This window comes from Bombina bombina, unplaced genomic scaffold (assembly GCF_027579735.1).
Source record: "Bombina bombina isolate aBomBom1 unplaced genomic scaffold, aBomBom1.pri scaffold_1031, whole genome shotgun sequence".
Classification (NCBI taxonomy): Eukaryota; Metazoa; Chordata; class Amphibia; order Anura; family Bombinatoridae; genus Bombina; species Bombina bombina.
This window is the reverse complement of record NW_026511152.1, coordinates 90,236-109,659: the sequence shown is the minus strand read 5'-3', so window position 1 is coordinate 109,659 and position 19,424 is coordinate 90,236. Positions and strand designations below refer to the sequence as shown.

The following is a 19,424-nucleotide window of genomic DNA, read 5'->3' as shown; positions in this document are numbered from 1 at the left end:
TTGGGTCATTGTCATGCTGGAATACCCTTCCACAACCCATTTCCAATGCCCTGGCTGAGGGAAGGAGGTTCTCACCCAAGATTTGATGGCACATGGCCCCGTCCATCTTCCCTTTGATGCAGTGAAGTTGTCCTGTCCCCTTAGCAGTAAAACATCCCCAAAGCATAATGTTTCCACCTCCATGTTTGACGGTGGGGATGGTATTATTGGGGTCATATGCAGCATTCCTAATCGTCCAAACACGGCAAGTTGAGTTGATGCCAAAGAGCTTGATTTTGGTCTCATCTGACCACAACACTTTCACCCAGTTCTTCTCTGAATCATTCAGATGTTCATTGGCAAACTTCAGACTGTCCTGTAAATGTGCTTTTTTGAGCAGGGGTGCATTGCAGGCACTGCAGGATTTCAGTCCTTCACGGTGTAGTGTGTTACCAATTGATTTCTTGGAGACTATGGTCACAGCTGCCTTGAGATCATTGACAAGATCCTCCCATGTAGTTCTGGGCTGATTACTCACAGTTCTCATGATCATTGAAACTCCATGAGGTGAGATCTTGTATGGAGCCCCAGACCGAGGCAGATTGACAGCTATTTTGGGTTTCTTCCATTTTCGAATAAGCGCACCAACTGTTGTCACTTTCTCACCAAGCTGCTTGGCGATGATCTTGTAGCCCATTCCAGTCTTGTGTAGGTCTACAATCTTGTCCCTGACATCCTTGAACAGCTCTTTGGTCTTGGCCATGGTGGAGAGTTGTGAATCTGATTCATTGATTGATTGATTGCTTCTGTGGACAGGTGTATTTTATGTCTTTTATACAGGTAACAAGCTGAGATTAGGAGCACTCCCTTTAAGAGAGTGCTCCTAATCTCAGCTTGTTACCTGTATAAAAGACACTTGGGACCCAGAAATCCTGCTGATTGATAGGGGATCAAATACTTATTTCACTCATTAAAATGCAAATCAATTTATAACTTTTTTGAAATGCATTTTTATGAATTTTGTTGTTGTTATTCTGTCTCTCACTTTTCAAATAAACCTATCATTAAAATTATAGACTGATCATTTCTTTGTCAGTGGGCAAATGTACAAAATCAGCAGGGGATCAAATACATTTTTCCCTCACTGTAGATCAGTTGTGTTACTGTTAAGTTTACATGTCACATCAGACATCACATGTTAAATCACATGTTACATCACACAATACATCACACATCACATGTTAAATCACACATTACATTACACATTACATCATGTTACATCACACATTACATAACATGTTACATCACATATTACATCACTTTACAACACATATTAGATCACATGTTATATCACATATTACATCACACGTTACAACATGAGTTACATTACATTACATCACACATTACATCACATGTTACATCACACATTACATCACATTACATCACACTTTACATCACATGTTACATCATACGTTACATCACACATTACATCACATGTTACATCAAATGTTACATCAAATGTTACATCACTTGTTACATCACACATTATATCACACATTATATCACATATTACATCACACTTTACATCACATGTTGCATCCCATATTACATTACAGGTTACATCACATTACATCACACGTTATATCACATATTAAATCACACGTTATATCACATTACATCACACATTACATCACACATCATATAACACATTATATCACATATTACATCCCACGTTACATCCCACATTACATCATATGTTACATCACACATTACATAATATGTTACATCATGTTACATCATATGTTACATAAAACGTTACATCACATGTTACATCACACGTTACATCACACATTACATCCCACATTAAGTCACGTTACATCACACTTTATATCAAACATTACATCACATGTTATTTCACACATTACATCACACATTATATAGCATATTACATAATTTGTTACATCCCACATTACATCACACGTTACATCACACATTTGATCACACATTACATCACTTGTTAAATCACGTTACATCACTTGTTATATCACACATTACATCACACATTACATCACACATTATATCATACATTACATAACACATTATACCACACATTACATCACACGTTATATCACATATTACATCACACTTTACATCACATATTACATCATACGTTACATCACTTGTTACATCACATATTACATCACTGGTTACATTACACATTACATCAAACATTATATCACATATTACATCACTTGTTACATCACACATTACATCACTTGTTACATCACACATTACATCAAACATTGCATCACACATTACATCACATCACACATTACATCACACATTACGCATTATATGTCATATCACACATTACATCAATTTTTACGTCACACGTTATGTCATACATTCCATTCACACATACATCACATATTACATTACAGGTTAGGTCACACATTACATCACTCATTTTATCACATATTACATTACAGATTAGGTCACAAAATACATCACACATTACATCATACATTATATCACATATTATGTTACCGGTTAGGTCACACATTACCTCACACATCATATCAAACATTATATCACATGTTACATCACACATCATGTCACACATTATATCACACATTACATGACATATTACATCACACATTACATAACACATTACATCACACATTATATCACACATTATATCACATATTATATCACACATTATATCACACATTATATCACACATTACATCACACATTATATCACACATTATATCACATGTTACATCACACATTACCTCACACATCATATCACACATTATATCACATGTTACATCACACATTACATCACACATTATATCACATATTATGTTACCGGTTAGGTCACACATTACCTCACACATCATATCACACATTATATCACATGTTACATCACACATTACATCACACATTATATCACATATTATGTTACCGGTTAGGTCACACATTACCTCACACATCATATCACACATTATATCACATGTTACATCACACATTACGTCACACATCATATCACACATTACATGACATATTACATCACACATTACATAACACATTACATCACACATTATATCACACATTACATTATGTTATATCACATATTGCATCCCTAGTTACATCACGTGTTACATCATATGTTACATCACACTTTACATCACGTAATATCACATATTGCATCACTTGTTACTTAACACATTACATCACACGTTACACACACATTACATTGCACATTAAGTCACATGTTACATCACACTTTATATCACACATTATATCACATATATTACATCACTTGTTACATCCCACATTACATCCCACATTACATCACACGTTATATCCCATGTTATATCACACGTTACAGCACACATTACATCACACGTTATATCCCATGTTATATCACACGTTACAGCACACATTACAGCACACATTACATCACACATTACATCACACTTTATATTACACATTATATCACATATTACATCACTTGTTACATCCCACATTACATCACACATTACATCACACGTTATATCCCATGTTATATCACACGTTACAGCACACATTACAGCACACATTACATCACACATTACATCACACTTTATATTACACATTATATCACATATTACATCACTTGTTACATCCCACATTACATCACACATTACATCACACGTTATATCCCATGTTATATCACACGTTACAGCACACATTACATCACACATTACATCACACATTATATTACACATTACATCACACGTTATATTATACATTACATCACGTTACATCACACATTAGATTACATACGTTCCTTCAGTTTGAGTGCGTTCTCCAGATACTCATCCTCTGTAACCAGCTTTCCATTTATTTCCAGCTTCAGAGTAAAGTCTCTCACACTCCATATGAAGATGGGGAAGTGTTTTGAGAACTCAGCTTCTTCATCATCGTTGTCTTTAGATTTTATCTTAATTTTTTCTGTCAATTCCGTAGAGAGGCTAATAAGGAAATATACCCTCCTTACTGTAGTATACATTAACTGTACATTGTGAGAAAACGCATTAGATCCATACGGTATACAGATGTAACTTATTCTTATACACACTCACTGCACTATTGGATTACGTTACTTACTGTAGTATACATTAACTCTACATTGTGAGAAAACGCATTAGAACCATACGGTATACAGATGTAACTTATTCTTATACACACTCATCACTGCACTATTGGATTACGTTACTTACTGTAGTATACATTAACTCTACATTGTGAGAAAACGCATTAGAACCATACGGTATACAGATGTAACTTATTCTTATACACACTCATCACTGCACTATTGGATTACGTTACTTACTGTAGTATACATTAACTGTACATTGTGAGAAAACGCATTAGATCCATACGGTATACAGATGTAACTTATTCTTATACACACTCACTGCACTATTGGATTACGTTACTTACTGTAGTATACATTAACTGTACATTGTGAGAAAACGCATTAGATCCATACGGTATACAGATGTAACTTATTCTTATACACACTCATCACTGCACTATTGGATTACGTTACTTACTGTAGTATACATTAACTGTACATTGTGAGAAAACGCATTAGATCCATACGGTATACAGATGTAACTTATTCTTATACACACTCATCACTGCACTATTGGATTACGTTACTTACTGTAGTATACATTAACTGTACATTGTGAGAAAACGCATTAGATCCATACGGTATACAGATGTAACTGAATCTTATACACACTCATCACTGCACTATTGGATTACGTTACTTACTGTAGTATACATTAACTGTACATTGTGAGAAAACGCATTAGATCCCTACAGTCTACAGATGTAAATGAATCTTACATGCACTGATCACTACACTACAGGGAGTGCAGAATTTTTAGACAAGTTGTATTTTTGAGGATTAATTTTATTATTGAACAACAACCATGTTCTCAATGAACCCAAAAAAACTCATTAATATCAAAGCTGAATAGTTTTGGAAGTAGTTTTTAGTTTGTTTTTAGTTTTAGCTATTTTAGGGGGATATCTGTGTGTGCAGGTGACTATTACTGTGCATAATTATTAGGCAACTTAACAAAAAACAAATATATACCCATTTCAATTATTTATTTTTACCAGTGAAACCAATATAACATCTCAACATTCACAAATATACATTTCTGACATTCAAAAACAAAACAAAAACAAATCAGTGACCAATATAGCCACCTTTCTTTGCAAGGACACTCAAAAGCCTGCCATCCATGGATTCTGTCAGTGTTTGATCTTTTCACCATCAACATTGCGTGCAGCAGCAACCACAGCCTCCCAGACACTGTTCAGAGAGGTGTACTGTTTTCCCTCATTGTAAATCTCACATTTGATGATGGACCACAGGTTCTCAATGGGGTTCAGATCAGGTGAACAAGGAGGCCATGTCATTAGATTTTCTTCTTTTATACCCTTTCTTGCCAGCCACGCTGTGGAGTACTTGGACACGTGTGATGGAGCATTGTCCTGCATGAAAATCATGTTTTTCTTGAAGGATGCAAACTTCTTCCTGTACCACTGCTTGAAGAAGGTGTCTTCCAGAAACTGGCAGTAGGACTGGGAGTTGAGCTTGACTCCATCCTCAACCCGAAAAGGCCCCACAAGCTCATCTTTGATGATACCAGCCCAAACCAGTACTCCACCTCCACCTTGCTGGCGTCTGAGTCGGACTGGAGCTCTCTGCCCTTTACCAATCCAGCCACGGGCCCATCCATCTGGCCCATCAAGACTCACTCTCATTTCATCAGTCCATAAAACCTTAGAAAAATCAGTCTTGAGATATTTCTTGGCCCAGTCTTGACGTTTCAGCTTGTGTGTCTTGTTCAGTGGTGGTCGTCTTTCAGCCTTTCTTACCTTGGCCATGTCTCTGAGTATTGCACACCTTGTGCTTTTGGGCACTCCAGTGATGTTGCAGCTCTGAAATATGGCTAAACTGGTGGCAAGTGGCATCTTGGCAGCTGCACGCTTGACTTTTTCTCAGTTCATGGGCAGTTATTTTGCGCCTTAGTTTTTCCACACGCTTCTTGCGACCCTGTTGACTATTTTGAATGAAACGCTTGATTGTTCGATGATCACGCTTCAGAAGCTTTGCAATTTTAAGAGTGCTGCATCCCTCTGCAAGATATCTCACTATTTTTGACTTTTCTGAGCCTGTCAAGTCCTTCTTTTGACCCATTTTGCCAAAGGAAAGGAAGTTGCCTAATAATTATGCACACCTGATATAGGGTGTTGATGTCATTAGACCACACCCCTTCTCATTACAGAGATGCACATCACCTAATATGCTTAATTGGTAGTAGGCTTTCGAGCCTATACAGCTTGGAGTAAGACAACATGCATAAAGAGGATGATGTGGTCAAAATACTCATTTGCCTAATAATTCTGCACTCCCTGTATTTGAGTATGCTCCATACTGTAGTATACATTAACTCTACATTGTGAGAAAATGCTTTAGATCCATATGGCATACAGATGTAACTGAATCTTACACACACTCATCACTACACTATTGTATTTCGCTCTGTACTGTAGTATACATTAACTTTACAATGTGATAAAATGCATTAGACATGCATATACTGTATATGTTTAATGAGCACAATTAAACATAGCTGTGTGATGCTCAAGATGTTTCCTGGGCACTTTCAAACGAAGATATTGGAAAGGGGCTTTCTAAACCTATGGTGGAAGGGAGACCTTTGTTTTTTGGAGATGCCTTTTGGTGTTGAGTTTCTGTTTGGATGAGCAGTAAGTGGGGAGAAGAAGGGACCAATGGCATTTATTTTTTAGTAATGACAGTATCTACCTACCTACTGTCCTAGAATAAATCATTAGGGTAGCTTGAGGTGTAAGTTATTGCCACAGTAAGTGGGCTGGGGTGCTTCACTTTAAACTGAAATCATCATGGCCAATGTTTCTAGATAGTGTGGTAGACTTATTGTTAGAGTGGTTGCCATGCCATTCCTTTAAGTAGGCCTATTAAAATGACAATAATAAGGAGGGGAGAGTGTTCCCACCCCCAAGTACTTATGATACAGCCATGGAATAAAGAGGGATTTGGAATAGTGCCTTTGTAAAATGTTAACTTCTCTATAATGTCAAAATGTTTGTTTTATAGGGCTCTTCTGATATTTGTCATGTTTAATTTTACCGAATGTTTAATAAACATATTGCTGCAAGGAAAATGTCACCTAAACAATTGTGTTGTCTGTTTATTGTGATGTTTTGGAAGATTTGGGTTAGTTGGGAGGGGTGATGATTGGGCCTTAATGACTAGAGGGGTCAACACTGAGTTAAGTATGATAAAAGTGGAGAATGATGTAGGTGAGTACTGTTTAAGTGTAATTGCTAAAGGAGAGTGAGTATTTGTATCTCAGTTTGACACAACTGCAATAAGATGAAGTCTGGTACTAGCTGTGAGAACCACTTCTGAGCCTAATTATATATATTATGGACTTATTAAAAGATTTAATATTATGACCAGGTCTAATATTTAAATGTATAAGAATACATACTAGATTTAATAAACATGCCCATGTCTAGTCTTAAAATATACATATTCAGTTAAACTAAAAAGCCCATATATGTTGATCAGATAGTTTATTAATACTAGGAAATAATACGTATATTAAGTATACGTTTTAAAAATATATATATATTTTCCCTGTAGCTGAAAAATGGAACTACACTCCTGTTGCCTGTTGCCCCCTCCAGTGTCCAATATGAGAATTGCAGCCAAAGGTATTCAATTGGGACATTGAATAACCAGTGGATTATCTAATGAAAGCTAAGGGCATAAGCAGAGATTTTTCCATTGGGTGATTTAGAATTGAAGGTGGAGTCGGTCACAGACAAAAAGACTATACAAAGAAGAGACACAAAAAAACACTTTGGTTTGGGGCCTGGTTTGGAATAACTCTCTGTGTTTGTGATACCCTGTTTGCAAAAATACCTTCATGTATGACTTTGGAAAACTCTGATTAAAAAAGCTGAACTCTCATATTGGTTACTGGTAACATATTAGATGTTGTTTTATATTTTTAATGTTTTAAATCAAAGGTATTCTATAGCTCTAGTTAAATTGTAGCTGTTATTTGTAAGTGAAATTTGTAGCTACAGGTAGGTGTTCCATATGCCTGTGTAGTATATAAATAATCATATCTCGCATCAAGCAATTTACTGTTGAGAGGAAAGGTTTTGTATTTTATATTGATAAATTCATTTTTATTTACTGTGAACTCTCCTAAGAATTGCACATAAATTGGCTATTGTGTTGAATTGTTAGTATTGTATAACAATCTCTGGGTTTAAGTGAAGTATATTAGATTATATTGGGTTGAAAATAGTGAATTACATTTCCCTGGACATTCCATTAGATTGTTGGAGTTAAGATAAGATTTCATTGTGAGATTTGAACATAGATGAGTACAAACGTTGTTACATAAGCTATATATATTGAATTGGTTAAACTTTCTGGCTATTTATAAATTATTATAGTATAATTCCTGTGTGATATTTAATAAGCAATTCATTTTGAGTTAAGGTTAATTTATAGAAATATTTCATCCATTCATGTGAAAATAGACAATATCTACTGAATAGTAATTTAATCTAAATATCTCTATAGCCTGCTTTATGTTCTAATATTGTGTTGATCAATTGATAGATATAACTGGTCATAGGTGATATTCAGTTGCTACATAAATATTCTCAATGTGTATATACAAAATAACTGATCAAAATTTAGGAATATTTAACATTGAGATTAAGGGGCCCATTTATCAAGCTCTGAACGGAGCTTGAGAGCCCGTGTTTCTGGCGAGTCTTCAGACTCACCAGAAACAGCAGTTATGAAGCAGCGGTCTAAAGACCACTGCTCCATAACCCTGTCCGCCTGCTCTGAGCAGGCGGACAGGAATCACCGGAAATCAATTGACAGCTCCCTGCTGGCGGCCCATTGGCTGCGAGTCAGCAGGGGGCGGCGTTGCACCAGCAGCTCTTGTAAGCTGCTGGTGCAATGTTAAATGCAGAGATCGTATTGCTCTCCGCATTCTGCGAGGTCTTGCGGACCTGATCCGCACTGTTGGATCAGGTCCACAAGACCGATGATAAATAGGCCCCTATATATTAATTTTTAATAATAATATTGTTGTCAAATTTATAGATGATTCAATCATTTTATTTTGGGGTACACTACAGAGATTTAACATCTTACTGGAGTGTATTGACAAAATTCTGCTATATTATTGGAGACATCACTGACATTAGTTTTATACTGCTATTAATTATTAATATTGTTAATTACAATACATAACATGTTGGTGGCAATTGCTGCTGATAAATACACCAACATAAGTGAAGGACACACCTGACATGTATCAACATTATATAAATAAAAAGGAGGATGGGTGAGGGGCTAGGCTGATTTAAAAGTTGGACTATAAGAGAGTCAGGATGAATAAAATGAGTGAATGTCTAAACACAATAATATGAGCATTCAAACTCATGTTAGGGGGGAAACTTCAAATCACTAACAGTTTGTTTCCTCACCCCACAAACAACTGGGGAGTGTACAGTGTGCGACTATGAACGAGCTATCAATGGTATAAGCAGTAGGGAGTAGCAGATCCAGCAAAGTTTAGAGACCCTTTTATTTAAAAAAAACAGCAACAGAATATCCAATGTAAACAGAGCCTATTGCAACCCGCCATGTTTTTAACATGTATGTATGTGTAGCATAGTAACATTATACTCACTCACACTATATGTATATGTAGCATAGTAACATTATACTCACTCACACTATACGTATGTGTAGCATAGTAACATTATACTTACTCACACTATATGTATATGTAACTCAGTAACATTATACTCACTCACACTATATGTATATGTAGCTCAGTAACATTATACTCACTCACACTATATGTATGTGTAGCATAGTAACATTATACTCACTCACATTATATGTATATGTAGCTCAGTAACATCATTATACTCACTCACACTATATGTATATGTAGCTCAGTAACAATATACTCACTCACACTATATGTATATGTAGCTCAGTAACATTATACTCACTCACACTATATGTAACATTATACTTACTCACACTATATGTATATGTAACTCAGTAACATTATACTCACTCACACTATATGTATATGTAACTCAGTAACATTATACTCACTCACACTATATGTATATGTAGCTCAGTAACATTATACTCACTCACACTATATGTATATGTAACTCACTAACATTATACTCACTCACACTATACGTATATGTAGCTCAGTAACATTATACTCACTCACACTATATGTATATGTAACTCAGTAACATTATACTCACTCACACTATATGTATATGTAGCTCAGTAACATTATACTCACTCACACTATATGTATATGTAGCTCAGTAACATTATACTTACTCACACTATATGTATATGTAGCTCAGTAACATTATACTCACTCACACTATATGTATATGTAACTCAGTAACATTATACTCACTCACACTATATGTATATGTAGCTCGGTAACATTATACTCACTCACACTATATGTATATGTAACTCGGTAACATTATACTCACTCACACTATATGTATATGTAGCTCAGTAACATTATACTCACTCACACTATATGTATATGTAGCTCAGTAACAATATACTCACTCACACTATATGTATATGTAGCTCAGTAACATTATACTCACTCACACTATATGTATATGTAACTCAGTAACATTATACTTACTCACACTATATGTATATGTAACTCAGTAACATTATACTCACTCACACTATATGTATATGTAGCTCAGTAACATTATACTCACTCACACTATATGTATATGTAGCTCAGTAACATTATACTCACTCACACTATATGTATATGTAGCTCAGTAACATTATACTCACTAACACTATACGTATATGTAGCTCAGTAACATTATACTCACTCACACTATATGTATATGTAGCTCAGTAACAATATACTCACTCACACTATATGTATATGTAGCTCAGTAACATTATACTCACTCACACTATATGTATATGTAGCTCAGTAACATTATACTCACTCACACTATACGTATATGTAACTCAGTAACATTATACTCACTCACACTATATGTATATGTAACTCAGTAACATTATACTCACTCACACTATATGTATATGTAGCTCAGTAACATTATACTCACTCACACTATATGTATATGTAACTCAGTAACATTATACTCACTCACACTATATGTATATGTAACTCAGTAACATTATACTCACTCACACTATATGTATATGTAACTCGGTAACAATATACTCACTCACACTATATGTATATGTAGCTCAGTAACAATATACTCACTCACACTATATGTATATGTAGCTCAGTAACATTATACTCACTCACACTATATGTATATGTAGCTCAGTAACATTATACTCACTCACACTATATGTATATGTAACTCACTAACATTAAACTCACTCACACTATATGTATATGTAACTCAGTAACATTATACTCACTCACACTATATGTATATGTAACTCAGTAACATTATACTCACTCACACTATATGTATATGTAACTCGGTAACAATATACTCACTCACACTATATGTATATGTAGCTCAGTAACATTATACTCACTCACACTATATGAATATGTAGCTCAGTAACATTATACTCACTCACACTATATGTATATGTAACTCACTAACATTAAACTCACTCACACTATATGTATATGTAACTCAGTAACATTATACTCACTCACACTATATGTATATGTAACTCAGTAACATTATACTCACTCACACTATATGTATATGTAACTCGGTAACAATATACTCACTCACACTATATGTATATGTAGCTCAGTAACAATATACTCACTCACACTATATGTATATGTAGCTCAGTAACATTATACTCACTCACACTATATGTATATGTAGCTCAGTAACATTATACTCACTCACACTATATGTATATGTAACTCACTAACATTAAACTCACTCACACTATATGTATATGTAACTCAGTAACATTATACTCACTCACACTATATGTATATGTAACTCAGTAACATTATACTCACTCACACTATATGTATATGTAACTCGGTAACAATATACTCACTCACACTATATGTATATGTAGCTCAGTAACATTATACTCACTCACACTATATGTATATGTAGCTCAGTAACATCATTATACTCACTCACACTATACGTATATGTAGCTCAGTAACATTATACTCACTCACACTATATGTATATGTAGCTCAGTAACATTATACTCACTCACACTATATGTATATGTAACTCAGTAACATTATACTCACTAACACTATACGTATATGTAGCTCAGTAACATTATACTTACTCACACTATATGTATATGTAGCTCAGTAACATTATACTCACTCACACTATATGTATATGTAGCTCAGTAACATCATTATACTCACTCACACTATATGTATATGTAGCTCAGTAACATCATTATACTCACTCACACTATATGTATATGTAACTCAGTAACATTATACTCACTCACACTATATGTATATGTAACTCAGTAACATTATACTCACTCACACTATATGTATATGTAGCTCAGTAACATTATACTCACTCACACTATATGTATATGTAGCTCAGTAACATTATACTCACTCACACTATATGTATATGTAACTCAGTAACATTATACTCACTCACACTATATGTATATGTAGCTCAGTAACATCATTATACTCACTCACACTATACGTATATGTAGCTCAGTAACATTATACTCACTCACACTATATGTATATGTAACTCAGTAACAATATACTCACTCACACTATATGTATATGTAACTCAGTAACATTATACTCACACTATATGTATATGTAACTCAGTAACATTATACTCACTCACACTATATGTATATGTAGCTCAGTAACATCATTATACTCACTCACACTATACGTATATGTAGCTCAGTAACATTATAATCACTCACACTATATGTATATGTAGCTCAGTAACAATATACTCACTCACACTATATGTATATGTAGCTCAGTAACATCATTATACTCACTCACACTATATGTATATGTAGCTCAGTAACATCATTATACTCACTCACACTATACGTATATGTAGCTCAGTAACATTATACTCACTCACACTATATGTATATGTAACTCAGTAACATTATACTCACTCACACTATACGTATATGTAGCTCAGTAACATTACACTCACTCACACTATATGTATATGTAGCTCAGTAACATCATTATACTCACTCACACTATATGTATATGTAGCTCAGTAACAATATACTCACTCACACTATATGTATATGTAACTCAGTAACAATATACTCACTCACACTATATGTATATGTAGCTCAGTAACAATATACTCACTCACACTATATGTATATGTAGCTCAGTAACATCATTATACTCACTCACACTATACGTATATGTAGCTCAGTAACATTATAATCACTCACACTATATGTATATGTAGCTCAGTAACATTATACTCACTCACACTATATGTATATGTAACTCAGTAACATTATACTCACTCACACTATACGTATATGTAGCTCAGTAACATTACACTCACTCACACTATATGTATATGTAGCTCAGTAACATCATTATACTCACTCACACTATATGTATATGTAGCTCAGTAACATTATACTCACTCACACTATATGTATATGTAACTCAGTAACATTATACTCACTCACACTATATGTATATGTAACTCAGTAACATTATACTCACTCACACTATATGTATATGTAGCTCAGTAACATTATACTCACTCACACTATATGTATATGTAACTCAGTAACATTATACTCACTCACACTATATGTATATGTAGCTCAGTAACATTATACTCACTCACATATATGTATATGTAACTCAGTAACATTATACTCACTCACACTATATGTATATGTAACTCAGTAACATGTATACTCACTCACACTATATGTATTTGTAGCTCAGTAACATTATACTCACTCACACTATACTGTATATTAACTCGGTAACATTATACTCACTCACACTATATGTATATGTAACTCGGTAACATTATACTCACTCACACTATATGTATATGTAGCTCATAACATTATACTCACTCACACTATATGTATATGTAGCTCAGTACATCATATATACTCACTCACACTATATGTATATGTAACTCAGTAACATTATACTCACTCACCACTATATGTATATGTAGCTCAGTAACATCATTATACTCACTCACACTATATGTATTATGTAGCTCATAACATTATACTCACTCACACTATATGTATATGAACTCAGTAACATTATACTCACTCACACTATATGTATATGTAACTCAAGTAACATTATACTCACTCACCACTATATGTATATGTAAACTCAGTAACATTATACTCACTCACACTATATGTATATGTAACTCAGTAACATTATACTCACTCACACTATATGTATATGTAACTCAGTAACATTATACTCACTCACACTATATGTATATGTAACTCAGTAACATTATACTCACTCACACTATATGTATATGTAGCTCAGTAACATTATACTCACTCACACTATATGTATATGTAGCTCAGTAAACATCATTATACTCACTCACACTATATGTATATGTAACTCAGTAACATTATACTCACTCACACTATATGTATATGTAGCTCAGTAACATTATACTCACTCACACTATATGTATATGTAGCTCAGTAACATCATTATACTCACTCACACTATATGTATATGTAGCTCAGTAACATTATACTCACGATACATTTGGACTTCCTGTGGGAGGAGCGTGAGGAAGACGTGCACGCTAGAGCTCTGTGAGAGGGAGCCGTTTTTACTATCATACCCCACCAAAATTGCTCCTATTGCTGGGGGTGAGAGCCCTGCCTGGGGAGACACAGCTCCATCTGAAGGGGAAGTCTACATTTACCGAAGAAGAGGCCGGTAGGTCCCGGCCAGAGACACACATTGCAGTGCTCTGAAAGTTATCCCAGACGACAGACCGCAGCTTGCCTAGTGATTGCTGTAAAGGGGATAGTCGCCCTGGTAGCGACGAAAAGCTTGACGCTGACCACATTCAAACTAGCAGAGACCGGCACTTGCTCACAGTACCCGGCGTGGATGGGAGGTGTCCTGACTGCAGCCGAGGAGGTCGTGTAGCAGTGAGGGGTGTCTCGGAACAGCGGCCTGGAACGCTGAACGAATTTCACCAGAGAAGCGCAAGTATTGTTTGTACTAAGATGCTGGCGGTCTGTTTGGTGTGTCTGTGTAAGGGGCCATAACTGTATTCGTCTGTCTTGGCTTGTAAAGCAGCCGGTATAAGGGACCGGAGACAAATAAAAAAAAACTTCAGTATATCACGGATGAACAAAATCTTAAAGGGGAGCTGTGTTGTGCGATAATAAACTGTAATCCTGAAAACTTTTTCTGCTAGGAGCAAAAGGTGTACAGAAAGGATAAGAAATGGAAATACCTCATTAACTGTACTGGTCTATGATAATTAAATGTGCCTTAAAGTTAACAAGCTTCTAAAAGCAGAATTGCAGCTTGTATTGGCTGAATAAACTTTTAAGGGTATGCTGTGGTACAGGAAAACAGGCTGCAACCCTGAAAATCTTTTGTGGCAAGGAGTAATTCCACTCAGAAAGGCTAAGGAAGAGGAATATTGTATCTACTAAATTGGACTGACATAATCAAATAACTACGCTCTAAGGAACCTTTAATAGCAGAAAAACTGTGCTGGATAGAGTGTGATATAAGCATTGACTTAAAACTTTTTGTGTATATCAGATGTAGCTTTTATTAAGTTAGCTGTTAGAGATAGAATTGAGAACGACGCTGACTGGGGAATTACCATTAGTAATTTGCTCCCAGATTGATACAAGAAGCGGGGCAGTATTTCCTGTTTTTTTGAGTGGCATATTAATCAGTTAGAAGAATACTAAGTGATCTTCAAAAAAAAAAAAAAATTTTGATGTTATTATATGTTATATTTTTTTTTTTTTTTTTGTTATTAACTAAGATGTTGGGCAATTGATCCAGCGATTTTGGAAAGCAGTAACCATTATTCCTACGCACAGAGTGCCCAACGGGCAATACAGTAATAACAAATAATATTGTGAAATCGTACAAGGTATTCTATACTGCCTGTAGCTAAGTATTTCTCTACTGCCTGTAGTTAAGCATTTCTTGTGTGGTTCGAGAGAAGGAAGGGTAATTGAACAGATAGTATTGCTACAATAATAAGTGGCAGTAGGAAGTGAGACCAAAGGATCATATGTGGGGGAAGGGATACGTTGCTTAGAACACATTAGCACAATCAGAAGTTGATTCTTCTCTTTTTTCACTTTTTTTTTTTACACGAGTTACATCACTTTCTGGACAGAGTTCACCACAAGCTATAAAACACTGTTTTGGTCTAATTTCTTATTAAAAGGACACACTATTCTTAAAACACAGTTAGGTTAATTGTTAGATTACTAGGCGATACATCCAGTCAGGGGGTCCCGACTTGAGAAGTGGTTAACGGGTTTTTGTGCACAGAGTATATCAGCACAGCTAGGTGTTGTTTTTCTTCACCACATCTTTGTTTTTTTTTTTTGTTTTTTTTTGTTTTTTTCTCACGATTACATCACTTTCTGGACATAGTCCTTCACAAGGTTTATAGCATTGTTCTGGAGCAGTCTGTATTTATAAGGACACATTATTTTTAAAACACACTCAGATCAAGTTGCACTTAACAATAGGCACTTTTTTTTTTTTTTTTTTTTCCCCCTTCTCGCATTAGTATATATATATATATGAGATCCGGTTAAGTGAGTTAAACTGGAACTGTTTTTTGTACACATGTACACATAGCTATACTTATGGAAAAATATATACCTAACCTAAAAACAAGGTCTCCAGCCATGCCGGCAAAGAGAGACAAAAAAACCAAGGTGCAAGAGACAGTATTAGAGGGATCAATGGAGGCCTTCACAGATACTACAGAAAAACAGCTATCGAATAATCAATTAGCAGAGCTAATACTACCGCAATTTGACTCTATCAAAAAAGAGATTGTTACGCTTTCAGCAGAAGTTAGAGCTTTTTCCAATAGATTATCTGAGGTGGAAGATAGAGTCTCCGACCTGGAGGATAGATTTAGCACACATGAAGCAAACTGGTTAAACTATGAGAAAAGATCAAATTAATGCAATTGAAAATTGATGATTTAGAGGATAGATCCCGCAGGAATAATATCCGCATAGTGGGATTGCCGGAAAGTCCAGACTTTGAGGATCTAATGTTATTTGGCTCAGTGACCTTACCTGCCTTGTTGGGGATGCAGGTGACTTCTGATAAGATTAGAGTAGAGAGGGCTCACAGAGTTGGGAATATTAACAAACACGCAGATGGGTCTATACGTCCAAGAATGGTTTTGATAAAGTATTTGGATTTTCAGGATAAGGTGACCATAATGAGACAGTATAGGAAAATCAAGGTTTTCAAAGTAGGCACCAAGCAGGTGTTTTTATTTCAAGACTTCTCTGTGGAAACTTCTTCTAAAGAAGGAAGATGGCACCTTTCTGCACGAGTCTGATAAAAGCAGGCGTAAAAGCTGCATTAAGATATCCTGCAATAATCATAATTACAAACCCGGAAGGTGACAGCGTCCTTCTAAAGTCAGCTTTAGAAGCTGGAAGATATTGCACAGAGAAGGGTATAGAGGTGTCTAAGGACACAAGGTAAATAGAGTGATTTGGCCAACACAGATTTTTTATGCCAGTAGATATACTTATGTATGTGTTCTGGTTTATCTCCCCCCCCTTTTTTTTTTTTTCTCTTTCTTTCTCTCTTTTTTTTTTTTTTTCTTCTCTTCCCCTCATCGTGGCAGGCGTGGTTCCACCCTCCTTAGACGGTAGAATATTAGGAAGCAAAAGTTTTAGTAAACTCATTTTAATTATTAAATGTTGAATTTTGCCTCGTGGAATGTTGGAGGGCATTACCTCCCCCATTAAAAGGAAAAATATTTTTAAATTACTTAAACGACATCATGCTGATATTATATTTTTACAAGAGCTGCATTAAGAGAAACAGAGATAGCTAAATTAAAGGTTACTGGGTCTCCGAAATATTTGCAACTCCCTGCAACAGTAGGAAATGTGGTGTGGCCATTTTATTTAACAAAAATTTAGTCTATAAACTCATTGGGTCAGAGATAGATCCCTCAGGGAGATTCATAATTATGCAAGTAGAAATTGAACAGAGAGTGTGGACACTCTGTACGATCTATGGTCCTAATGGATTTGATTGTGGTTTCTGGGCCAAAATGGTGAATAAGCTGATACCCTATCTGGGTCAAAACATAATTCTGGCTGGTGATTTAAATGCAACAATGTATCCACTGTTAGATAGGTTCCATTTCAAGGCTAATAAGCAGCACCTGAGGGAGGCAAAAGTGTTAAGAGAATTTGCCAAAAAACTTAAATTAAAAGATGTTTGGCGATTACAACATCCCGATGAACGTAGTTTTTCTGTGAATCAAAGGGCTACAAAAACTTCTCACGTATAGATATGTTTTTGGTTGAGGAAAGTATACTTGCTTGCGATCTTGTATCACAGATATCAGAAATATTAATATCTGATCATGCTATAATTACTTTAAAAGTAGAAAGTAAGATGAAGAGGAATAGTGGAAGTATGAATTCTTTTTTTTTCCCTAAATATATGATATTTGATGAGAAGTTCCATGTATGGCTCTCGGAGAGATGGAAAGGAGTATTATACGTTTAATAAGGCATATATACCCAAAATAGAATTTTTTTGCGAAGCAGGGAAGGCGGCTTTAAGAGGGGAGATTAAAGCGTATATGATAGAAAGAAAACATAAGTGGAGGTATAGAGAGACACAGTTAGCTAACCAACTTAAAAAATCCTACGGCAATTATATTAGGGATCCCAAGGCAGAGACATGGAAAAAGTATAGTCAAGCGAAAAGTGAGAGGGAACTATACTTAAAAGAATCTTGGGCACGAGAAGATATGAAAACTAGAGCATTTTGCCAGGGGTATCAGGGTATCTCAGCTAAATATCTAGCAAAGGTTATTAAATTTAGGAAAAAAAGAAACATAATTCCCTCAATTAAGGAGGGTTCTACAACCTTTATACAATCATCTGAAATACGGGAGGCTTTTTTTCAGGTTTTACCAAAAATTATATTCTAGAGAAGAAATTGACCAGAGGGAGAAAGCCAAATTTTG

At 35.2% G+C, this 19,424-nt stretch overlaps 1 protein-coding gene and 1 pseudogene across 1 annotated transcript in view; one reads left to right on the top strand and one right to left on the bottom strand.

The window, feature by feature from the left end:
• Window positions 1–1,186: 1,186 nt before the first annotated feature.
• LOC128643638 (histidine-rich glycoprotein-like) lies at window positions 1,187–3,176 on the top strand (annotated as a pseudogene).
• Window positions 3,177–3,801: 625 nt separating this feature from the next.
• The window catches only part of LOC128643636 (guanylate-binding protein 7-like), a 36,166-nt gene continuing 20,543 nt past the window's right edge, over window positions 3,802–19,424 (bottom strand). Inside the window, exon 4 of the mRNA XM_053696468.1 lies at window positions 3,802–3,997. Coding sequence (XP_053552443.1) covers window positions 3,802–3,997 — 196 coding nt within the window. The remainder of the gene's footprint in view (window positions 3,998–19,424) is intronic.